General features: G+C 48.0%; 1 protein-coding gene across 18 annotated transcripts in view; it reads right to left on the reverse strand.

The window, feature by feature from the left end:
• Window positions 1–26,241, reverse strand: part of ARHGEF10L (Rho guanine nucleotide exchange factor 10 like) — a 234,397-nt gene that overhangs the window by 25,230 nt on the left and 182,926 nt on the right. For 17 of the 18 annotated variants that reach the window (XM_077151086.1, XM_077151090.1, XM_077151087.1 and 14 more), the window contains 4 exons: window positions 17,150–17,271; window positions 7,771–7,857; window positions 6,245–6,468; window positions 4,304–4,458 (listed from right to left, as the gene is read on the reverse strand). In XM_077151086.1, the coding sequence (XP_077007201.1) occupies window positions 4,304–4,458; window positions 6,245–6,468; window positions 7,771–7,857; window positions 17,150–17,271 (588 nt within the window). The remainder of the gene's footprint in view (window positions 1–4,303; window positions 4,459–6,244; window positions 6,469–7,770; window positions 7,858–17,149; window positions 17,272–26,241) is intronic. The other variant, XM_077151094.1, reaches the window with a different exon arrangement.

Raw genomic sequence — 26,241 nt, forward strand, 5'->3', positions numbered from 1 at the left:
AGCCACCCAAAGCGGGACCAACAAAGTGGGACTCAAACTCGGCTCTGCCTCTAGTTCAAGCCTCCTTTCCATCCCCTGCTGCCCTCTCAGAGTCCAGGAAAAAGGGGCTCTGGGGCTGGGACTGGGGGCCGAGAGGGATAAGTGACCAGGAGGTGGCCAGGCCTCCGCAAAGGATGCTGGCTCCCAGCAGGACACCAGTCAGGAAAATGTCAGGCTTTGGGCGCCCTCCAGTGGCCACAGATGAGTAGTGCTTTGTGGCCAGAAGCCACAGCTCCTGTGGCCACAGCTAAGGTGGGGCTGGGACCCCTCCCAGAGTGGAAACAGCTAAGAGATGACGGGACCACACACTAAACACTGGGAAATGGGGGCTCTGCCCATGGGCACAGGAGTGATGGCCACCGGAGCCCCTGCACCATCTCCTCTGCCCCTTTCTGGCACCAAGTGTCACATTGGCTGCCTGGGGCGGGGGCTTGTGTCGGCTACCTCCGAGGATTGCGTGTACACTAACCACCCCTCCTCCACTTGCTGGGAGTCTCGCAAAATCCTCAGAGAAGTCCTCACTCCAGAAGGGAATGATACACTGTGATAAACTTTATAAGACTGCTGCTATATCAAAAGGTACAGTGGACCAGAGTCAGGGATCCCTGTGCCCCGGGGGGTCCTGAACAAGAGCTCCCCCTTCTCACCTGCACCGGGGGACAGAACTTCTTCCTCTAGGTTCTTCCCAGCCCTCCCACGCCCTATCCTAAGATTTACAGATGCAACAGCCCCGTGCCCTGGGCGGGGCTGGAGCCTCCCCTGCCTGGTGGGGGCCTCATCACTTCCACGCCCCCGCTTGCCCTGCAGTGGCTCTGGGGAAGCACACACCTGTCCTGGAACACACGCACGCGCTCACACACCCACACCTGCTCCCTGCAAGATGGCCCATTCGCCTGGGCCGGCAGCGAAGGCCCTCTCTCCTCAAAGGTACCTTCAGGAGGCGAGAGTTCCTCCCTTGGCCCACAGGGGGAAACCAGCCACAACCAGAGGGCAGGGTCTCAAGTGAAAGTCATCAGGCTGAGAGGGGCCCAGAGATGGCCCCTGCCCGGGAAGTCATCTTAGTAAGTGGTGGTGGTGACACTGGTAACTGAGTAACGAGCACGAGTCCCTATCTCCCAGGCTCTGTTTAAGCACTTGTGTGAATTCGTGCACTTAACCTTTGCAGCCGTTCTGTGGCCTGAGGCTGACTTCATCCCTATTTCATAGGTAAGGAAACTGAGGCTCAGAGAGGCAAAGCCACAGGCTCAATCTCTCAAAGTCAGGACTCAGTCCCAGAAGCCTACCCTGCAGAACACCCTTCAACCACTCCATCATCTGCCTCTCCAAGAGGGTGGCCGTGGCCCGTGAGCCCAGAGGCCAGTCAAGACCCCATTCCCAAAGCCTGATAATGTTCCTTTGCTGCTCGGAGTCGGGGGATGGAGGAGGGGATCCAGCTAGCTCTGTTCAGACACAGGACTCAGCGCACAGAGCAGGGACTGGTCACCTGGCCCATCTCTGGCCCACAGCAGTCTGCTCTGTGGCTGGCACTGCCTGGGCATACCATACAATACATGAACGAAAGTTAGCTCATTCGTACAGTTAAATGAGTAAATGAAGGAATGAACGAGTGAACGAACGCAGGTAAGCAGACACTTTTGGGAGCCGCAGATTGACTGCCATGACCATATGTTCTTGGCCTCAGTTTCCCTGACTGTCAGCTGGGGATTGGACTCCAAGGCCCTTCCAGATCTGTGACTCGAGAACTAAGGTAAGTCCCCAAGTTAGTATCTGCCTGTTTTGCTTAAAATTTCTGGTCTTCCTCTTTTGCAATGATCTAATGTGTGGCCAGGAATGCCAATTTCATCTGGTATCAGCCTTGGCTAAATCCAGGCAGGACAGTGAGCCCATTACCAAGAACATCTACAAATACCTCACCTAATACCCTCTCCAAGCTGAGGATAAGGGGAACACCAGAGACGGGTCCTGCGTTGGGGAGACGTGCTCAAGGGCAGCACCCAGTTCCAGCGCTGCCTGCTGGGAGGGGGCAGGACATCTAAGGGGTATCCAAGGCCTCAGTGAGTCTGGAGGAGCGAGGCTGATGCCAGCCTCAAAACTGGGTCATGGGCAAGGCTGATGATTCCAGAACCCAGGAAGAAGCGATGGGAAGGAATCCCATATCCCGACACTGTGCAGCAGATACCGAGAGCCCCCCTTTCTGTGCAGGCTACCTCCGGAGGGTGCCAGGTGAGGCAAGACCTCACCCACACGTCTCTTGGGCTGAATTGAGCCGAAGGCCCAGAAGGTGCATCAGGAGAGGAGAGCGCAACCTCCTTCAGAGGGGCTCAGTGCTCAGCCAGCCTGCTTAATGCTTTCCTCTGCTTCTCATTGCTTCCGGACAAGTCCAAGGCCCACACAGTCCAGCCCTGTCTGCTCCCTCCAGGCTCCCCCTGGCTACTGACCAGCACAACAGCCTCCTTTTTTGGTTCCCCCACAGGCCAACCACCTCCTGCCTCCTGGACTTTGCATATACTGTTCCCTCTGCCAAGAACATCATTTTCCCAATTCTTCACTTCCCTGGACACTTTTCCTTCTTTGGGTGTTAGCTTAAGGATCCTGTTCCTTGCAGAAGACTTCGAGGACCATCCAGCCCGAGCCTGGCGGGTCAGACACTCACTTGACACCTCGTCCTTCCTTAGTAACCCTCATTCTACTCTTATGCCCACCTGCTTGCCTACCTGACTAATTCTGTCTCCTGTGGACTATAACGTCTGCAAGGGCAGGGCCCATGTCATGCTGCTCACCACGTATCCGTGGTGCATGGTAGGTGCTCAGCAAATGTTAGCAAGGCGAGAAAGCTGGTGGAGCATCACGACCTTCTCTTGCAGCCACACGGCTTCCAGTTTCACTTGGAGAAGCCAAAGCCCCCTCACATCTGGGAAGGGCTCTAGCCTGGAAGGCAGGATACTCGGGCTGTCCCTTCCCATCCAGAAAATGGGATGTAGCGTTCAAAGGTCTCCAGTGGCTCTTCTGGCTCTGACAGCTACCAGACTCCCACCCCAGGTGAACACAGCAGTTAGACCCGAAACACCTCACCTCCCGGTCCCAAGGACCCAAAGTCAGTAATCAAGAGGGAAAGGGACAAAGCAACCCAAACTGGGATCTGGGAGGGCTGGGAGTGTAGGCATGGCAGGACTCACAGAATTTGGTGGGAACCAGAGGGTGGGTGGTCCCTTGAGTGCCCCTTATCCAACTCTCCGCAGGTCTGAACCATATTTACATTCACATGTACGCTTGCGGTGATGGTGAAAGGGCTTTTTTTTTTCCCCTCTCTCTTCCCCCTTTAATTAAAAACTATAAATGCCTTATCAAAAGCTAATTAAAAATACCAACACAGTGCCAAGTGGCAAAAAAAAATACAGCTCAGTACAAATATCCGTTTATAACCCTGCAACAGGCTGTGATGACACAGCAATTAGAGCTGCATCGGAGGGAAAAGGGAAGGAAAAATCCACAACCATCAGCCACAGGGTAACAGATTCGACATCCCTTTCTGCGGGGACTGCGTGGTAGCTACACTCGACTCAGCCACAAAGGGACGGGGACCACAGCAGGCCACGAGGCTGCACACAACCAAGTCACCCCCTTAGCTGCAGGTCACTGTCTGGGAAGCAGAGGCAATTCTCAAGGGCTGTATTATGAATTAAACAAGATTATGGAAACACAGTAATCACTGGAACCCGTGCCTGGACCACAGAAGCTCCAACCCTGCCCACCCCTGTCCTGCAGACGTCAAAATTTGTGCCATTGAGAGCTCAATAAAACAGCAGAGGTTGAAATGCTCACCTCCACTGAGACTCACTGCCTGCCAGGCACCAGGCTTCCCTGCCTTCACTGGGTGGTTCCGCCCAGCAGTACCTAGAAGCAGCAGGTGCTGCCACTGTCCCCATTTCACAGCCAAGGGGACAAGGGTGCAAAGAGGAGAAGCTGCTTACCTGCAGGCACAGCATCATCAGGCCTCTAGGACCAGAGCCCCTGCTCTGATCCACTACAGTCTCCTGCCAGTGGAGCTGCTTGAGCAGAAGGGCATGCCCTGTTCTCAAAGAGATTCCCCTAAAGGGGGTCTGATCAGGCCTCGGGGAGCTCCAAGCCCTTCCCGCGTGGAGATTCCCTGACTTGTTTCTGAGCCGCCTCTGTGGCCTGCCTCCCACAACTGCTCTGGGTGCACCATCTGGCACACGTCAGTGCCCAGGGCTGCCCCACTCCCACACCCGGCCCCCATTCTCACCGCTGGTCCGAGGGTAGGCGGCGAGGGTCCCGTCCTGCAGGCCGGCAAACAGGTGGGAGGGGCTGTGCCGCAGGCAGAGGACAGGCTGCAGGCCAGGGCTCCTGCAGGCTGCTAGGCATTGAGTGCCTGTGTCCACACTGCCATAAACCAGGATGCTGCAGGAGAGGGCAGGCCAGCCATGACTCACTGGGCCCCCTGCCCACGGCTCGCAGCCCTCCCAAGAGCGAGCCCATGGCTCGCTGCCCTCCCCTGCCCCCAGCTCAGTCAGGCCTCCTGTGTGACCTTCAGGAGCTCAGAATTTTATGTGGGTGGTACTTAGAGGGCAGTGCCACCAGGCCTCTGTCACATGCAGGATGGAGAGAGAAGGCAGGTCAGTATAGTTTCAGAGAACTGTGCTTAAAGCCACCTAGTCACAAGTTCAAATAAAGACATGCTGCCTCCCAGCTGATGGACCTTGGGCCTTTGAGCCCCAGTTCCCTCTGTAAAGTGGGGCAATGCTGCCTCCCTCACTGGGTTGTTGTGCAGAGAAAAGGAGATGTGGCAGACAGTCTTGGCAGGGCACTGGGCATCCCTGCCAATGGAGCCTGGCACACAAGTGTTCCAGCAGCAGAGCCCATTTTCACCAACACTGGAAGTGGCCCAACTGCCCATCAGTGAATGAGTTCCCAAAACACAAACTGTAATGTATTCACACAATGGAATAGTATTTGGCCATGAAAAGGAATGAAGTTCTGATACATGCTACAGCGGGACAAATCTCAGAAAAACTCTGCTGAGTGAAAGAAACCAGTCACAAAAGGTCACACATTGTGTGACTCCACTGGTAGGAAAAGTCCAGAATAGGCAACTCCATACAGACAGAAGGCAGACTCGTAGTTACCAGTGGTGAGGGGAGGGGGCAGGGGGCAGTAACTGCCCCATGGGTCCAGGGTTTCCTTTGGGGTGATGAAAATGTTCTGGAATTAGACAGTGGTGATGTTTGCACAACATTGTAAATGTAATAAAAAGTCAAAGATGTGTGTACTTTAAAATTATTTACTTTTTTTTTTTAAAGTGTCTCCCAGGCTCCTCCTAGCCCGGGGCCTGACCTCAGGTTGGTTATGTGGGATGACAGCCTTCTACCACTCCTTTGCTTCCTCATGTGGAAATGGGGACCACAGCCTCCCCCCCACCCCACAGTGGGGCTGCCCTGAGCCTCCTGGCACTGTAAGCAGCACACAGTAGGGGCTCAGGAAACACGTCCTCCCTCCCCTGTCCACCCCAGGGCAGAAGATGCTGGGAGGACACGACCCAAGGTTCTCCATGAATCATCCACCCCCTCCCAGTTTCCCAGCATGAAGAGTCACTCCCACTCACATAGTAGATATCTATGGATCCGGGCAGGCTAAAGCTCTGGCTGTAGTCCGCCTTCCTGCGAGTATTTTGTGGACGTGCCAGCTCCAGGCATGTTACAGCGGGACGCTCCCACCCCCCATCTGCGGTGATCTCACTCTCAGAGAGGGGAACTGAGGCCGCAGGTAAGAGAAAACCGTGGGCTGGAGAGCTTGCATGTACAGAGGCTCAGGCAGCTCTCACAGCCACCCTGCGTGGTAGGATTAGAATCCCCACTTTACAGATGATAAACTGAGGCTCAGAGGGTTCAGGGCTGTGGCCAAAGACCCACAGTGAGGAACTGATGAGCCAAGATTCAAGCCCAAAGCCACTGACACCAAAACAAGCCCCATCCCTGGTGAGCCACACCACCTGGGGAGGGGGCTACCTTTGCTCCAAGCAGCCCCTGCACGGCCTGGGTTAAAGTGCAAGCATCCTGACCTTTGGCAGCTCTGGTCCCTACCTTCCTAGAGATACCCAACCAGGGCCAGAGAATGCTGGTGGGAGGCAAGCAGGGAACAAAAGCAAGAGGGACCTCCCACCTCAGCCTCTCCTCCCCAGGCCCCTCACCTGCCATCCTGGAGCCCAAGGCAGATGGTTGGATGCATGGTGGCCGCGGGGTCAGCAGCTGTCCGGCTCTCATCTGCGCTCTCGTCCTCCTCCTCCGGCTCTGGAATGTACTCCATGCAGAGCACAGGGGCCGCCAGGGGGAAGGACTTGACGATGCGGGGCGAAGGCCGGTTCAGGGAGAAGATCTCCACTTGGCCCCCTGAGCCCTCCTGCCCGCCCCCAACCTGGGAGCAGAGATCAGAAGGCCATCAGGGAACCCCTGGGAGCAGAAGTGGTGCTTAGCCCCTGCCTTCCCAGTGACCCCATCCCAAACTTCTACTTGCCCCTGGGGTGAGATGCCGGGAGGGGCGCCCCTTTCCCTGCCCACCCACATCCTGCAGTGTCTGAAGGTCACTTGTCCCCAGTTGCCATGGCAACAAATCAGCCACAGGACCCCAAGGAAATCAGGTAAGGAGCTAAGACGGATGAGATAGTCAGCTCTCTATGTCCTTGTCTTTAGGGTGAGATTCAACAAATAAATAGTGAACAGCTCCTCTATTTCTTTAACACAGCTTTGTCAGTCTTGTTTGCTGTTTTATTCCTAAGTCTAGCCCATGGTAGGCACTCAATATATGCTTGTTAGACGGATGAATGGATGGGTGGAAGGAAAGAAGTGAAAAAGAAAGGAGGGAGAGAAGGAAAGGAGGGAGGGAAGGAGGAAATATAGAAAGGTGAATGGGTAGATGGAAGAATGGATAGACAAGGAGTGGGTGGGTGGGTGGACAGAGGAGTGGGTGAAAGGAAGGAAAGAAGGAAGGCGGTATATGGAAAGAAGCATGGATAGACAGAGGAGTGGGTGATGGATACGGAGATGGGTAGACGGAAGGGTGGGTGGTAAGTGGACGGATGGGCGGATAATACACGATGTACTCGAGACTGGGGAAATGGTGAAGAACAAATCACCATCAGAAGGGATATTTGGGCTGAACAATGAAGAGTAAGTCAGAGTTTTCCTGACTGAGCAACTGGAGGTGGGAATAAGCAGGAAGAGTTAAAGAATGGCTTGAGTTAAAAAGTGCTTCTGGTCTCACCAAAGGCATCTTTTTGGACCTAGAGAAACTTTGCCAGGAACCCACAGTGCAAAAAGGTGAGCTGGAAGCTATAAGAGGCTGGCAGTCACAGCCCTGCCTCCTGACCCTGGAGTGAAGACCCCACCAGCCAGCTCTCTCCAAAGCTCTCTAGTCACTCCCTTCATAACACCCATGCTAACTTATTTGTTCTATGGTTTTCTGTTTGTCCCTCCCTCCTCACCCAAAGGTGAGCTCCATGGGAGCAGGGCCTTGCCTGCCTTGTCCCACTTGTACCTCCCAACTCCAAGCACAGTGCCTGGTACCAGAGTCCAGGAATACTTTGCTGGATGCAGGAACAGAAAGGGGCAGGGTGAAAGTAGGGCCAGCAGGCAGGCGGCTTTCTCCAGCAGCAATTCCCCCAAGTGCCACCTTCTCTGCGTCTTTCCTGAACCCCTGGCTGGGCACGGAGGTACTCACCCAGAGGTAGCCTTGTGGAAGAGAGGTGCTGACTGCTGAAAAGCCCAGAAGAGGACAGCTGACCGGGCTGTGGACCAGGGCTCCAAGCTGCAGAGATAGACAGCACACATACAGTTAAGTGTCAAGGTGCCTGAGATGCCAAAATTGGGCAGCAGGACCTATGTCTGACACCCCAGAGCAGTCCCTGTCCATCTGCAGCAGAACCACTTGATGTCAGGGTGGTGGTGGGTGGAGAATGGGATAATTCCTAGGTCCCTGTCCTGGCCATGAATGAGAATTCCTGAGGGCAGGGGTTGGTAAAGTGACATTTTGCAGGGTCTCCAAGCAGTTCCTACATGCTGGTGTTTGACCATCACTCTCCCAGAACCTTCTGGCTAGAAGGTGCCTGAACAATGCTCTGTGCCAGCCCAGGTCTTCCAAGCTGGACAGCTTCCAGATAAGATTTGTTGACAACCATTAATGCCTACCACGCTGCAAGGTCCACAGAAGGCCCAGGACTGGCCCTAGGCCACGGGGAAGGTAAGTGATGAGCCTGGCTGGAACCCAGCCTCCTTCCTTTTTTTCCTGCATTCCTCCAAAGGTGCACGAGGGAAAAGACCCTGGAGGTTCTCGTACTGCCCCACCCCAACTCAAGAACTTCGTGAGGATGAGCCTGGCAAGAACAAAGGCTACGAGTCATGGCCTTCTTTGGCAATCAGCCCAGATGCAGACAAACCCAATGTCACTGAGAGCCCCAGGCTGCGTACTTCCCCGGCACCTGCTGCCCCAATTCCATGCTAGGTGGCCTCTCTGAGGCCTGTTTCCTGAGCTAGACCCGCCAGTCTCTCTCTGGCCAGCATAGTACTGCAATGAGATGGCCTGGCGGGGCAATGCTGGAACCTCAGCTAGACTGAAGGAGAAAGACACTGAGTAGGGAAAGCTGGAAGGAGGCTAGAGGGAGGAATTGCAGCCCCCTCCCCAGACCCTTTGCCAGGCAGGCACTGCCCTCTGCTGGGGCAAATGGCACAGACCAGGCAGGTCCTGGCCCTGTTGGAATATTCTAGTAAAATTTCTAATGGCCACAGGGGAGGTGGCCCAAAGAGGTCTCCTCCATCCCACTCACAGAACAGTCAGCAAATTTGAAGCTCAGAGAGAGGATGTGATTGGCTCAAGATCATACAACAAGATAGTAGCAAAGTTTTGACTCTTGACCCAGTGGTCTTTCTACTTCCGATGAATTCTATCCAGAAGCCAAACTGCCATGCTGGAAGCTTCTGCACTCTGGGGTCCCGCTTGCCAGCAGCTTCCCTAAACCTGGCCTCCTGAGCACCCTCAGACCCCTGTTCCTGTCATTTTTTGCTTCCTGGTGGGCTGCATCCAGCTGCTGTGCTTAACTCTTTTGGCTAGGCTGTTGTACCTATCCTCACTCACAGAGGCAGGTGGGGAAAACCACAGTCCTGGCTCAGGTGTTTCCATGGCAACCACAGTGAACCCTGTTGTCAGCTGGAGTCAACAAAGCCTGGGTTTAAGACAATCACAAAAACTCAAAGAACTCCTTTGACAGGCAAGGCCCTGGGCCCAGAAGTCCAGCTCAGGCAGGAAGCTGATCCCACAGAAACCAGGGTGCTCCTGGGCAGAGGAGGGCGGCCCGCAGTGGGTGAGAGGAAGCAGGCTGCAGGTGCAGCCAACCTGGGCTCCAATTCCAGCTCTGCTGCTGCCAGCTGGGTGGCCGTCCCGAGAAACCTGGTTCCTTGTCTATAAAGGGGGGACTCTGATACTTCTCATCAAGACAGTCGTGGGTGCTAAAGGGACAGGCAGGGTGGGGCACTCAGCAGTAGCTAACACTTACCAAGAGTTTCCTGGGGGCTGTTCCAGCACTTTGTATTCATTAACTCATTTAATCGTCACAAAAACTCTATGATGGAGGGACCATTACAGGGGAGATAACTGGCCCAGAGTTGGGAGATAAGTGCCCCACAAAACGCAGTTTCAACTAATGGGGGTCAGTGTAGGTCTCAACCAAGGCTGCTGGGCAAGGGTACTGAGGCCCGAGCAAGCGCTGCCTGACCCGCTGCAGGGCTAGGCCACAGCTCCCATTTTGAGGCAGCTCATATGGCAGTGGCCCACCCCCCTCCCCAGCTGGGTCTCTAGGCTGGACCTCCGTCCATTCAGTAGCATGGGTGTGCATGGAGCCCTCCCAAGCCTACCGATTGTCCCCCAACAGGGATAGGCCTCCACTTGGATGGAGCCAGAAGTCCAGGAAGAATCTTCTGGCACCTTAGCAGACAAGCCTCAAAACCCTCCCAAACAGACCCCAGAGGCCTTCACTTCCTGAAGACAGAAATGTACTCAGAGATCTGCTTCCATCATTGGACTCTGAGTGCACTCCTCATGACAGGCTGATCACCTGACACAAACCCCATCACTGAGTGCTCATTATAACCCGTCTGGGAGGCACCGCAGCCACCGGTTTTACACACTGAAGACACGCCTGGGACACTGAGAACTGAAACAGGATTCTGACTCACACGGCTGGGACCTGGCAGAGTCAGGATTGAATCCCATGGCGGGGCAGCCTCTGAGCAGTGCTCCTTCCACTCTCCCAAGCAATTCCCTATGGTCTGAGGCCTCTGTGGGGTCCAGCCCAAGCAAGGGCCAGGAACAAGGCTGGCCAGCATCAGCACCAAGAAGGGAAATGTTCCTTCCTTCAGCCCCTGGAGCCCTTGTTTTCACTGAGGGAAAGAACCAACACACAGCCTCGCCCACTGACCTGGGAAGGCATGCTGGCCTCTCAGCCTCCTGGGAGAAACAGACTCAGCCCCTGGCCCTCCCCAAGCCACCCTTGGGGCCCCAGAGTTGCCTGCAAGTGGGATGGCCTGGGTGACAGTGGTGGACTAGAAGGAGGGGAGGCCCAAGCAGTGACCCACGAGCCCACATCTGCCCCACAGTAAATGGACGAGGTCTGGGCACTCCAGGCCCTAATTCAGTTGCTGCCAGGGTAGAGCTGACGGGCACATCTGCCTTAGGTGGGCAGCAGACACTGGCAGAGGGGTAGTGGGGTCCTGGGGCCCAACAAATGGGGAAGCACATTTCTGGAAGGTCCCTCAGGGGCTCTGCAGGCCCATTACCTGCTGCAACTCCCCATAGGCCCCTCTACTAATGCGGGGCCTATTCTGGAGCCAACAGCAGGGACCCAGATGGGACTAAGGGATGCTTCTAGCCTACAAGTCTCTGGCTCTTGCCCCCATGTGTGAAGAGGCAGAGGCCCCTGCCTGGGCAGGTGGTTTCTTCCAGGGAGGACTTGGAGGCAGCAGGTTTGACCTGTCAGGGCTCAGCCTGTGTCCAAATTCCCAAGAGACCGAAAGCCCTGGGAGAAGAAAGATCTATCCCCTACCACCCAAGTCACCCCAGCGGTCAGCCTTCTCCACTATGGCCAGACAAGCTCCAGGCAGGGCGAACAATCCCTATTCCAAGGGCTCTGGCCTCCTCTCCAGGGCCAGGCTGGAAAGGAGTGTGCAGGACTCAACAGGCCTCCCCATTAATCACTGAATAAGGACTGAGCCCCCAGAAAGACCGGGCTCCCCCCAGCTTTCTGGAAGTGAACAGGCTCCTGGCCCCCACTCTGAGCATGTGGGGAGTTCCAAAATGGGGGCATGCACAAGCCAAGCCCCCAGTGAGAGTGGGAAGGAGCAGGACGCTTCTGGGCTGACCGTGGATGAGTTGCTGCTCCTGGTCCAACTTCATTGTCCTCAACTGTGAGGGGTGACAACCACCCTGTTTCTGAGCGTGGCTGGGAGGACTCCCGGCACCCAGACGCCTTGTAGAAAGGCTTTGTTCCCATCGTGTCAGGACTGAACACTGTCAAGTCACATTGCTTCCATTGTAGTGCCAGCCTGGCAACTGTTCAGTGAGCGCTGGTCATGGCCAAGTCAGACCCAGCACTCGACTCTGGCCCGTGACTCAGCCTGTGGCACGGGAAGCACTGCACTCGTCATGACACCACCCTCCCAACGTCCAGCTACAAACCTGGAGCAGCCTTCCGCTCCCTTGCCATCAGCCCTCACCTCAGCCATTACTAACTTAGCCAGTCCTACCCCAAATACACCCCATCTCCCCCGCCCCACTTCCTCTACCAGGGCCAGGGCTAGGGAGAATTTAAGGGCTCACTAAAAAACTCAGGAGCTAAGAGAAATAAAATTTTAATGCACTTTGAAAAAAATCAAAACTAATGCAAAAAAGTCCATGATGAACAAATATTACAATGTTAAATAAAGACAACTCCCAACTCTATACTTACACCACCCTCGTCTCCCTTGTCTCATCCTAATCCTGGCCTTTAGTAACCAAAAAACAAACAAAAATGGGCCAAACCACAGGCCATAGTTTGCAAATTTCATTTTTTTAAAATACTGAATTAAAATATTATTTATGAGTGACCAGACTTCGACTAGAGATATGAATGAAGCTGATCTGGATAGGACTAAGGTAAATCAGAATACAGGGTAAAGAATAATAATCCATATTTTAAAACTTCAACTTCTGTGTGAGACTGTGCTGGTTTGAAAGGAAGTGTGCCCCCTAAGAAAAGCCATGTTTTAATGGAAGTCCCATTTTCATAAGGTAGAATAATCCCTATTCAATACTGTAGATTTGAAACTGTAATGAAATCATCTCCCTGGTTGATGTGATTTAGTTAAGAATGGTTGTTAAACTGGATTAGGGATGACATGTCTCCAACCATTTGAGTGGGTCTTGATTAGTTTCTGAAGTCCTATAAAAGAGGAAACATTTTGGAGAATGAGAGATTCAGAGAGACTCAGAAAGAGCAGAGAATGCTGCAGCACCAGGAAGCAGAAAATCCACCAGCCAGTGACCTTTGGAGATGAAGAAGGAAAACGCCTCCCGGGGAGCTTCATGAAACCGGAAGCCAGGAGAGAAAACTAGCAGATGACACTGTATTCACCATGTGCCCTTCCAGCTGAGAGAGAAGCCCTGACTGTGTTCGCCATGTGCCTTCTCACTTGAGAGAGAGAAACACTGAACTTCATCAGCCTTCTTGAACCAAGGTATCTTTCCCTGGATGCCTTTGATTGATCATTTCTTTAGACTTGTTTTAATTGGGACATTTTCTCGGCCTCAGAACTGTAAACTAGCAACTCATTAAATTCCCCTTATTAAAAGCCATTCCATTTCTGGTATATTGCATTCCAGCAGCCAGCAAACTAGAACAGAGACCAAAGGTAAAGATGTTTATTTGGTGCAAAATTTATATTTTTGGTAGTGCATTATCTAATTTAGCTTGTATGGTCAGTTTATTTGAATACCATAATCACATGAAATCTAGAATAGGGTGTGAGACCTTATTTGGTTTGTACAGGTTTGTGTGATGCCCTGATATATCCCAGAGTAATTTAGGCAGAGAATAAAAAAGTATTTGCAAATACTCCTTGGGGGCCTGGAGAGAAAGGAGGAAATGTTAAAATTCCCCATTTGAAGAATTTCTGATATTCTCACAAACAGTGGGGACAACCAAATCAACAGGCTGAGCCCTCAATCTTGGAGTTTGTGCCTATGAAACTTGTTCCTGCAAAGGATAGGCTAAACGTACTCAAAATTATGCCTAAGAGTTATCCCCAGAGAACCTCTTTTGTTGCTCAGATGTGGCCTCTCTCTCTCTGTAAGCTAACTCAGCAGGTGAACTCATTGCCCTCCTCACTACATGACTCCCAGGAGTGTAAATCCCCCTGGCAACGTGGGGCAGGATTCCCAGTTTGAGCTGGGAACTTGCATCACAGGATTGAGAAAGCCTTCTTGAACAAAAGGGGAAGAGAGAAATGAGACAAAATAAAGTGTCAGTGGCTCAGAGATTTCAAATAGAGCTGAGATGTTATCCTGGAGGTTATTCTTACGCATTATACAGATATCTGTTTTTAGTTCTATTGGAGTGGCTAGAGGGAAGTACCCAAAACTGCTGAACTGTATTCCAGTAGATTTGATTCTTGAAGACAACGGTATAATTACATAGCTTTTACAAAGCGACCATGTGATTGTGAAAACCTGTGTCTGATTTTCCTTCTATCCAGGGTATGGACAGATAAGTAAATGAATAAATAATGGGGAGAGAAGGGGTAAAAAAAAAATTGGGTAGATTGCAATACTAACGGTCAATGAGAGGGAGAGGTAAAGGGGGATGCATGAGTTTTCTTTCCTTCTTTTAATTTCTTTTTCTGGAGTGAGGCAAAAGTTCTAAAAATGATCATGGTGATGAATACACAACTGTGTGATACTGTGAGTCAATGATTGCATATTTTGGATGGACTGTATGTGTGTGAAGATATCTCAATACAAATCTATTTTTTTAATTATTTCACTTTATTATTGAGATTTTTGGTGCCTGCTTAAATTTTGTGCCCAAGAAGAGTGCCTCACGCGCCTCACCCTAGCCCCAGCTCTGGCCTCCAGCAGTGCTAAGTCCCGCCACATGGCAGCAGGACCTTCGTGCTGAGCTCTGAAGCGGTCTCTCAGTACTCCTTCTTGCCCTGCTTTGGCCCACAGTTCACTCTGCCACAGCAGCTAGAACGATCCAATGATGCTTCCAAAATATAAGCCAGGCCATGCCAGTCTCAGGCTTGAAACCACCCAGGGTTTTCCATTGGTCTGAGAATTAAATCCAAACTCTAGCCTGCCTGCGAGGCTGGCATGGTCCAGCTCAGCCTTCCTCTCTGCCCTCGCCGTCCACCTCCTCCTCCCCACTCACCGAGCCACAGCACACTGGTTCCCTGGTTTGTCCTCAAACAGGCTCACCCGATCTTCCCATCATAGCCTTTGTGTTAGTTCATCTACTTCGAATATTCTTCCGCCCTGAGTAGATCACAGGGCTGGATCCTTCTCGTCATGCAGCTATTATTCAAATGCCACCTCCTCTGAACCCCAAACCATGCGGCTCTCCATCTCTGTATCCGCTACAGCACTGATTTATTTTCTTTATAACACGCAGCCTCTTTTATGTTACTTCTGCTTGTGGGCTTATAACCTGCCTCTCTCAACCAGACTGAAAGCTACATGAGAATAGGGACCTTGTCTATCTTGGTCACCACTGTATTCCCAGTGATTGGCACAGGACTGGCGCACAGTAGGTACTCAACAATAATCTGTGGGCAAAGGAATGAATGAACTCACATGTCAAGGGTATGCTCTTTCAGATGTTAAGAGCCCGATTTATAGCTCAAACTGCATGTCTCTTGGGGCTGACTTCTCTGGGCCTAGATCCTGTCTCTTCTCACCTCTCCCCAGGGCTGAGATGACCTTAGGTCAGAGGGACATGGAGGTGTGAGCTCAGCCAGGACACCATCAACGGCCAGTGCAGGCTGCACATCCAAGTGCTTAAGACCACAGACACTGCAATTAGGCAAAGGAGCATGGAAATCCTTAGGCCCATCCCTCATTAGCTGTGTTGTTTTTAGAAAACTGTATCACCCATCTGAGCCTGAGCTCCCTTATCTATGAAACAGACATAAAGACAGCTTCAAAAGAGTTGTTTGCCACTGAATGAAGCTGAATGTGAGAATGATAGATGGAGGAAGGCTGGGGGCACAAATGAAATCAGAAAGAAAGATAGACGATAAAGACTGAGATGGTATAATCTAGGAATGCCTAGAGTGTATAATGATAATGACTAAACGTACAAATTTAAAAAATGTTTTTGCATGAGGAAGAACAAAGGAATGTCATTACTGCAGAGTGCTGAAAATAGATGGTAATTGATATTTTAAAATTTTACCTAATGTGTGAGACTTAAGCAAAAAATGTTTATTTGGTACAAAATTTATATTTTGACTAGCGCATTTCCTAATATAACTTATGTAGACAGCCTAATTGAACACCATAAGTACATGGAACCTTGAGTAGGACATTAGATTTTGTTGGTTTGTCCAGAGTGATATTCTCACAAGCAGTGGGGACAACCAAAGCAATAAGCTGAGCCCCCAATCTTGAGGTTTGTTCATATGAAACTTAACCCCACAAAGGATAGCTCAAGCCTACTTAAAATTAGGCCTAAGAGTCACCCCCAAGAGAACCTCTTTTGTTACTCAATTGCCTCTCTCTCAAGAGAGATGTGGCCTCTCTCTCAAGTCTACATAACAAGCAAACTCACCATCCTCCCCCTGTCTACGTGAGACATGACTCCCAGGGGTGTGGACTTTCCTGGCAACATGGGACAGAAATCCTAGAATGAGCTGAGACTCAGCATCAAGGGATTGAGAAATCCCCTAGAATGAGCTGAAACTCACCATCAATGGATTGAGAAAATCTTATCAACCAAAACGGGGAAGAGCGAAATGAGACAAAGTGCCAATGGCTGAGAGATTCCAAACAGAGTTGAGAGGTTATCCTGGAGGTTATTCTTATGCATTAAGTAGATTATCACCTTGTTAGTCAAGATGTAGTGGAGAGGCTGGAGGGAACTGCCTGAAAATGTAGAGCTGTGTTCCAGTAGCCATGTTTCTTGAAGATGATTGTATAATGATGTAGCTTTCACAATGTAACTGTGTGATTGTGAAAACCTTGTGTCTGATGCTCCTTTTACCTACCTTGTCAACAGATGAGTAGAACATATGAAATAAAAATAAATAATAGAGGGAACAAATGTTAAAATAAATTTAGTTTGAAATGCTGGTGATCAATGAAAGGGGGGTAAGGGGTATGGTATGTATAGATTTTTTTTCTGTTTTCATTTTATTTCTTTTTCTGAATAGATGCAAATGTTCCAAGAAATGATCATGATGATGAATATGCAACTATGTGATGATATTGTGAATTACTGATTATATATGTAGAACGGAATGCTCAAAATAGGAATGTTTGCATTTATTAGGTGTTTTTTGGTATTTTAAAAAATCAAATCAAATTAAAAAAAAATATATATATATATATATCTTGTTTTAATCGATATTAAAACAAGAGAATGTTGCAGAGCACCAGGGAAGGACAGAAGGTGCTTAGCAAATGGTAAGGCCAAGAGCTGAGGAGCGTCCTGTGATAAGGATTGCCACCTCCCACACTGCCACCCCACCCCACACCACCACCCCGAGCCAAAGCGGCTCTGGCCTGGCAGCAGCGAAAAGAGCCAGCTCAGTGAACTCCAGCCTGCCTTCTGAGCTGGAGCCAAGCCATCAACTGATGAGATCACTGCTATTTATTATCTGAAAAAATGGAATCTTCCATTCACTTGACCCCAGACATTGTTTACCCGCTTTTCTGGATGGGAAAGCTGACTCCTGGAGCACCAATAATGCTCAGCCAGCTCCAACCATAAGAAGTCAGGAAGCTGGAACTAGAACCTGGGCGAGGGGTGACCACAGCTACCTTCGCAGTCACCTCGGCAAGTCTGCACACTCACCTGCAAGCTGAGGGCCCGGGAGGAGAAGGCGGGGATGCAGCAGGCCAGGATGGGGCACCAGAATGGAGCTTTGCTCTTCTTATCCTCGTCTGGACACAGCCAGCCCGGCTGGTTCTCCTCCCCTACGACAAGAGAAGAAGAGGGTGAGGCTGGTCAGAATCCAAAGACCAACTGGGCAGTAAATGTCCTCCAAGCCCAAGCAGTTACTGCAGGGTTGAGGCCTGGCCTGCACAATGACCTGGACAGACCCAGCCAGCTGCTCCCCCATTCCCATTTTGGCCTGTCCAACACGAAATCCAGCCTCATGCCACAGATGCGGCCGAGGGGACCACAGGCAGAGAGTAAGGAAACCCAAGTCCAGTTTGATCAGCATCTACCTGAGCAAACCTGTGCAAACTACCCCAACTCTCTGAGTTGCAACCTCTTCACCTAGAGAACAGGTATGGTAAAAAATGCCTTCTTCCTGCAGCTGTTGGGAGAATGGATTGAAATAATAGACATGAAAGGATTTCAAATAACGTTAAAACACTGAATGGAAACATATAAATTGAAGGTGCTTTTATATTTGGTGGTGATGAGGAACAAGCTCTCTCTTGCTTCCTTTGAGGCTACTCTGAAATCTATGAAGGCATAAGACCTCCACAAGTGAATAAAAGCCCCAGGGGACTCACGTGAAAGTCCAGAAGCCCAAGTCCAAGCCCAAGCCCACGAACCCAAGTTTGAAGACACAGCTCTAAGGTGCATCTGCTAAGCCATGTTCTCTAAGATTTTCCCACAGCAGCTCCTTCCCTGGGGTCAGAGCTCCTTCCAGGTGCCGCCTCCTCCAGGAAGTCTTCCCTGACCACCTAGCTACAGCTGTCCCATTCCCTCAGGAATCACTCCAAAAGCACTGCCTTATTTTCCTCATAGCATTCATCACAGTCTAAGAATATGTTATTCATTTACTTGCTGGCAGTCTGTCTCCCACCTCTAGAATCAAGTTCAAAGCAACATCAGCATCTGTAGTGTAGGCCTTAAAATTAGGCCTAAGAGTCACCCCCAAGAGAACCTCTTTTGTTGCTCAGATGTGGCCTCTCTCTCCAGCCAACACAACAAGTAAACTCACCACCCTCCCCCTGTCTAAGTGGGACAAGACTCCCAGGGGTGTGGACCTTCTTGGCAACATGGGACAGAAATCCTAGAACGAGCTGAGACTCAGCATCAAGGGATTGAGAAAAACCCAAGAATGAGCTGAGACTCAGCATCATTACCATCTCCCTGGCACCTAGCACGCTGCCTGGCACAGGGTGGGCACTCAGGAAACAGCGGTTGAAAGAATGAATGAAAGAAATGAGTAATCAAGAAAATCACCATCTGTCCCAAAGAATTACCCTGCTAAGGAGACATTCCTTCTTTAGATTCCATGTGAGATTTACTAACAGGAGTCCCCACAGCAGGGGACAGGGCACACCTAAGACACTGCCTTCTACGTGTCTGAGGCCAGGCGCTGTGCTGACGGCTCCAGATCTATTACCCAGATTCATTTTCACGATGACTGAGCACAGTCAGAAAAGTTATTTTCACTTTACAGGAGGTGAACCTGATGCTTGGGGATTCAGCAACATGAGAAGGTCACAGTGAGGGCTGTGGGCAGAGCCCAGATTTGGACGTGGCTCTGACTCCAAGGACTGGATTCTTTGTACTCAACCAGCAGTCTTCTAGCAACTGACCCGCACTGATGCTGCTCTGTCACCAAGGCCCCTGGGCACGATCACATAAAATATAGGATTCTCTTATACCCACCTGTTACTAACAACTTGCCTTAGTGTGGTACAGTTGTTATAACTGATGAAAGCACATTTTTATAAGTATACTATTAATTATAATCCACGATTTAACTTAGGGTTTACCATTTGTGTTATGCAGTTCCATGGATTTATTTTTTATTTTATTCTAATAAGATAAATACAATCTAAAATTTCCCCATTTTAACCACTTTCAAATACATAATGCAATGCTGTAAATTATGTTCACAAGGTTGTGCTGCCATCACCACCGTCCATTACCAAAACTTTTCCATCACGCCAAAAAGAACCTCTCTGAACAATTTAAGCATTACCTCTCCATTCTTTACCCCTAGCCCATCCCCTGGTAACCTATATTCTAGATTCTGACTCTGTGAGTTCGCTTAATTCAAATTATTTCCTATTAGTGGGACCATACAATATTTGTCCTTTTGAGTCTAGTATAGTTCACTTAACATGATATCTTCACTGTTCATCCATGTTGTGCCATGTATCAGAACTTCATTCCTTTTTACAGTAAATAATATATCATTGTATTTATACACTACATTTTCTTTATCCAATCATCAGCTGATGGACACTTGGGTTACTTCCATCTTTTGGCAACCGTGAATAATGCCACCATGAACATCAGTGTACAAATACCTGTCCGTGTCCCTGCTTTCAATTCTTTGGAGTATACACCTAGCAGTGGGATTACTGGGGTATACGGTAATTCTTTATTTAACTTTCTAAGGACCTGTCAAACAGCCTTCCATGGTGGCTGGGACCATTCTACCTTCCCACCAGCAACGAGTGAGTGTTTCTATTTCTCCATTCTCTTTAACATCTGTGATTTTCCATTTTTTTAATAGTAGCCTTCCTAATGGGTATGTCATTATGGTTTTGATTTGCCTTTCCCTAATGGCTAATGAAAGCATCTTTTCATGTGCTTTTTGGCCATATGTATATCTTCTTGGGAGAAATATCTATTCAAGTTTTTTTTGCCCTATTTTAATTGGATTGTTTGATTTTCGTTGTTGAGTGGAAGGATTTCTTTACATATTGTTAAATGTTTTTTAGATATGTACTTTCCAATATTTCCTCCCATTGTGTAACTTGTAATTTTACTTGCATGATAAAGTCCTTTGAGGCCCCAAGTTTGTAATTTTGATGAGGTCCTATTTATTTTTCTTTTTTGTTGTTGTTCGTGCATTGGATGTGTAGACACCATTGCTGAACAATGTCCTGAAGATGCTTTCCTATATTTTCTTCTAGGGATTTGATAGTTCTGTCTTATATTTAAGTCTTTGATCTATTTTGAGTTGATTCTCATATATGGTGTAAGGATGGGTCCCTTTTCATTCTTTTGCAAATAATGATCCAGTTTTCCCAGCACCATTTGTTGATGAGACTATTCTTTCCCAATTGAGTGGTCTTTGCTCCTTTGTCAAAAATCACTTGGCTATAAATGTGATGGCTGATTTCCAAGGTCTCGATTGAATTCCGTCAGTCAATGTCTGTCCTTGTGCCAGCACCTTACTTTTTGATTACTGTGACTTTGTAATAAGTTTTGAGATTGGGAAGTATGAGTCCTCCAACTTTGTTCTTCTTTTTCAAAATGGCTTTGGCTGTTCCCTTCCATATAAATTTGATGATTGGCTTTGACATTTCTGCAAAGGAGATTGTTGAAATTTTGATCAGGATTGCACTGAATCTGTAAATAGCTTTGGGTAGAAGTGACATCTTAACAATAGGGAGTCTTTCAATTCAGAAACATGGAGTGTCTTTCCATTTATTTAGGTCTTCTTTGATTTCTTTCAGCAAAGTTTGTAGGTTTCTGAGCATAGCTCCTTTACATTCTTGATTAGATTTATTCCTAGATATTTGATTCTTTTAGTTGATATTGTAAATGAATTTTTTTCTTGATTTCTTTCCTGATTGTTAATTATTGGCATATAAAAACACCACTGATTTTTGGATTTTGATCTTGAACTCCACCACTTTACTGAATTAATTTATTAGCTCTAGGAGCTCTGTTGTGAATTTCTCAGGGTTTACTATATATAGAATTACGTCAGCTGCAAATAGGGAAAGTTTTACTTCTTCCTTTCCAATTCAGATGCCTTCTATTTATTTTTCTCGCCTAATTGCTCTTGCTAGAACTTTCAATACAATATTGAATAACAGTGATGACAGTGGGCATCCTTGTCTCGTTCCTATCTTAGAGAGAAAGCTTTCAGTCTTTCGCCATTAAATTCGATGCTGGCTGTGGGTTTTTCATAGATGACCTTTATTATGTTGAGGAAGTTTCCTTCTACTCCTAGTTTTCTAAGTGTTTTTGTCAAGAAAGGGTGCTGGATTTTGTCAAATGCCTTTTCTGTATCAACTGAGATGATCATGTGGTTTATTTTTTCCTTCATTCTGTTAATGTGGTGTATTACAGATATTAACTTTCATATGTTGACTTACCCTTGCACACCTGAGATAAATCCCACTTGATCATGCATATAATTTCTTTTAATATGATGTTGGATTTGGTTTGCTAGTATTTTGTTGAGGATCTCAGCATCTACAGTCATGAGACATTGGTCTGTAATTTTCTTTTCTTGTGGTATCTTTATTTGGCTTTGGGATGAATTAGGGAATGTCTCTCCCCTTCAGTTTTTTGAAAGAGTTTGAGCAGGGTTGGTATTCATTCTTTTTGGAATGTTCAGTAAAATTCCTCTGTGAAGCTATCTGGTCCTGGGCTCTTATTTTGGGGGAGGTTTTTTACTACTAATTCTATCTCTTTACTAGTTATTGATTTCTTGAGATCTTCTATTTCTTCTTGAATCAAAATAGGCAGTTTTTGTGTTTCTAGGAATTTGTCTATTTCATCTAGGTTATCCAATCTGTTGGCATATAGTTGTTCATAGTATCCTCTTACAGTCATTTCTATTTCAGTGGGGTTGGTAATAATGTCTCCCTTTTCATTTCTGATTTCAGTCATTTGTGTCCTCCATCTTCTTTTCATTTGTCAGTCTAGGTATGATTTGCCAATTTTATTGATCTTTTGAAAGAACCAACTTTTGTTTTGTTGATTTTCTCAATTGTTTTTTTTTTATTCTCTATTACATTTACCTCCACTATAATCTTTTATTTCTTTCCTTATGTGCACATTGGACTTAGTTTGCTCTTCTTTTTCTAGTTCTTCCAGTTTTGAGGCTCTTTGCTTTGAAATCTTTCTTCTTTTAAATGTAAGCATTTAGAGCTATAAATTTCCCTCTCAGCACTGCCTTTGCTGCATCCCACAAGTAAGGACAAGACATGTCCTTACTTTCCTTGTGATTTCTTCATTGGTTGTTTGTACGTTGTTTAATTTCCACATATTTGTTACTTTTCCATTTCTCCCTCTGCTACTGATTCCTAGTTTCATTCCACTGTGGTTGGAGAAAATACATTGTTGATTTCAATATTTTTTAATTTATTGAGACAGGTTTTCTGATCTAAGATATGGTCTATGTTGAACAATGACCTATGTGTCCTTGAAAGGAATGTATATTCTGTTGTTGTTGGGTAAAGTGTTCTAAATATCTACCTTAGTTCTAGTTGGTTTAGAGTATTGCTCAAGTCTTGTAGTTAGCCTCTAAGCACCTTCTGCTTAGAGGTGCTATACATATTAAAAGTGGTGTATTAAAGTCTTCAACTATTAATGTAGAACTCTCAATTTCTCCCTTGAATGCTGTCATTATTTGTTTTGTTTATTTCAGGGCTCTGCTATTAGGTGCATATGTATTTATAATTGTATGTATGTCTTCTTGTTGAATTGACTTCTTTATCAGTATATAATGATCTTTGTCCTTGTAACAGTTTTCGTTTTACAGTCTATTTTATCTGTTATTAGTCTAGCTACCCTGGCTTTCTTTTGGTTACTACTTGCATGGTATATATTTTCCATCCTTTTATTTTCAAACCTACTTATATCTTTGAATTTAAGGAAAGTCTTTTGTAGATAGCATATATTTGGGTCATGCTTTTTCAATCCATTCTGTCAATCTCTTCCTTTTGACTGAAGAGTTTAATCCATTTACATTTAAAGTCATAAATGATAATGCAGGACTTTCTTCTGCCATTTTGCCATTTAGTCTTTGTGAGTCTCATCTCTTCTGTGCCAGTTTGAAAGGATTATGTACCCTAGAAAAGCCATGTTTTAATCCTGATCCATCTTGTGGAGGTAGCCTATTCTTTTAGTACCTATTCAGTATTGATAGGTATTAAAAGTACAGTAGTTTTAAGCACTAATAATAGGAATTAAGTACTGATAGGTATTCAGTACTGAATAGGTATTAAAACTACAGTAGTTTTAAGTACTAATGATAGAAATTTAAAGTAATTTTGTACAATTATACAAAAGTAGAACTATTGTACAATAGTACAGTAGGTTGGAAATTGATTAGATTATCTCCACAGAGATGTGGTGTGCCCAATTGTGGGTATTAATCTTTGATTAGAGGGAGATGTGACTCCACTCATTTCAGGTGGGTCCTGATTAGTTTACAGGAATTCTTTAAAAGAGGAAACATTTTGGAGAGAGCAACCAAGCCATGAGAGCCACAAGAGCCCATGCAGCCAGAGACCTTTGGAGATGAAGAAGGAAAATGTCCCCAGGGGAGCTTCACGAAACAAGAAGCCTAGAGAGAAAGCTAGCAGATGCCACCATGTTCACCATGTACCTTTCCAGTTGAGAGAGAAACCCTGAACTTCATCAGCCTGTCCTGAGTGAAGGTAACCTCTTATTGGTGCCTAAATTTGGACATTTCTAGACTTGTTTAATTGGGACATCTTCATGGCCTTAGAATTGTAAACTTGCAACTTAATAAATTCCCCCATTTAAAAGCCATTTTGTTTCTTGAATATCACATTCTGGCAGCTTGCAAACTAGAGCACCTTCTTTGTCCCACAATTCTTCCATTAATGTATACTTTCATATTTATTTGATTTTTTGTGTATTGCCACAGTGAGTTCCTTCTCACTTTTATCTAGATACATTTTCCTTGTAGTTACCATGGGGTTAAAATTTAACATACTAAATATATAACAGTCATGCTTGATTTGATACCAATTTGACTTCAGTAGCATACACGATCAATGTATCCTTATGGCAAGAATAAAGTCTCTTTTCTCAGAGCCTCATTTTCCGGATTTGTCAAATGGGTATGTTAATCTCTGACTTGCTTTCATCAGCGAGATGCCATCAGGTCAAGCAATACAATGAGCTGAGCACAAGACTGGGCACATGGGAAGAAGGATCGCTACCAAAGCACATAGTGGGCATTTCTTAAATGCCATTGCCACCAGAGAAAATAGCGCCTGAGGGTCTCTGACAGAGTGAGGAGATGAATTGCGTGGCAGATATGGATACTCTTTGAACAGTTAAAGAGGCTCGCAAATGCCAGGCACTGCTTTTTTTTTTTTTTTTTTTTTAAAGAGAGAGGGAGGAAGGGAAGGAAAGACAGAGAAGGAAGGAAGGAAGGGAGGAAGAAAGGGAAACATTTTTAAACATTTTCTTGTTTTATTATATTTTGTTTGTTTGTTTGTTTTTTACATGGGCTGGGGCCGGGAATCGAACGGGGGTCCTCCGGCACGGCAGGCAAGCACTCTTGCCCGCTGAGCCACCGCGGCCCGCCCCAGGCACTGCTTTTTGAACAACTTCCTGCAGGCAGAGGCCCTGCTGTCTCCAGTGCACATGGCGCCCACTTGTCCTCTGAGCCGCAGAGAGGTTGAGCATCAAACTCGTTTCCCAGACCGCACAGAGGTGTCGTGCATGCCAGGCACCCACACCACCAGGTCCTGGAGACAGAGTCACATAAAAGCTGGTCCCTACCAAGGAGGAGATGCCAATATAAGGGGATCATCTGATAAAGGTCATGCCACGCAGGACGGGCATCACCACAAGGTGACTCTGGGTGCACAGCACACCACAGTTTACAACACTCTGCCCCACGTGCTTCCATTTCATCCTCACTACCACTGTGGGAGGTAGGTGTTCCCATCTCCATTCCACAGCTGGGTAAACAGAGGCTTGGGAAAGCTCAGGAAGGGCCCGGGAGCTACAGTGCCTAAACCCTGACGATAATAACGGAGTGGGTGCCATCCAGGGGGCGGCACCATCTCACTGACAAGTGTCCGATGGAGGGGGTCTGCACCCTGGCCTGCCATGCTGCATCTTGGACAAGCGCCCCTGGACAGCAAATAAAGATGGACAGGATTCAGAGAGCCTGTCCCTGCTCTCTAGGAGCTTACCATAGAGCAGACCCTCTCCTCTGCCAGGGAAGAGACCAGCCCACCTACCAGGCTTCCTGAGGCTCGGTCAGGGCACAGCCCCAGGCCTCCCCCTCATGACAGCACCCCAAACACATCTCCAAGTACTTTTCCTTTCCTCCTCTACCCCTCCACCCACTCACAGCCCATCAAGTCCTGGCAATTTATTTATTTATTTTTTTAATGATCTGACCTTCTCTTTCCAGATGGCGCCTTCCCTGCCTGCGACTGGGAACGTTAAAAGAAAATGGAGTTGTGGTTTCCCATCTGCTGCTGCCATTGTTCCCGTCACAAAACCGGAGCGGCTAAGACCGAATTAGAAGACTGAAAATTGAAAGCCCGCTTGGGATAAATGACATTAAGAACTGGCACTGATGGCAAAGACGTGATTTCCAGCTGACATTAAGTGGGGGCTTATTTAGCGCCTGACTCTGTTTACTGGCACCCCCTGCACACAAGTGCACCCAATGGGGCAGAGGGAACAGCCCAAGAATTGAGGGCATATCCCCTGCAGCTCCCCCTGAACCCTTGGAACATTCCCTCCAACTGCAGGTGGACAGACCTGGGGACAAATCCCAGCTCAGCCGCCAACTCACTCTGTAACCAGAGTGGGGTACTTGACCCCTCTGAGCCCGTGGCCTCATTTGGAAAGTGATTCCAACCATTTAGCACAGTGAGCACTGGTAGGAATTGATACAATGCCGAGCCTGTACATGAGAAATGGTTCCCCTTAGGGTCACGCTCTTTGCTCTCAGCAGCACACCTCTTCCTGCTATTGGGGGCAGCTGCCCTGCTTCTCCACCCAACCTGCCTCCCAAACTCCTACTGTGCTGAAGCCCATCACCACACCCTTACTGTCAAGCTGCCCCGTTTTGGACAATCCAGACCGCTCTCTCCTCTTTCCTGAATCAAGGCTGCCCTCAGGGCCCCTCCACACCACCTAGTACACAGGCAGCAGGGCCAGGTGGGACCTCGGCAAGCATCACCTCCAGCTGATCCCCTACAGAAAAAGACACTGGTGCCCAG

This window comes from Tamandua tetradactyla, chromosome 2, assembly GCF_023851605.1.
Source record: "Tamandua tetradactyla isolate mTamTet1 chromosome 2, mTamTet1.pri, whole genome shotgun sequence".
NCBI classification, from domain to species: Eukaryota; Metazoa; Chordata; class Mammalia; order Pilosa; family Myrmecophagidae; genus Tamandua; species Tamandua tetradactyla.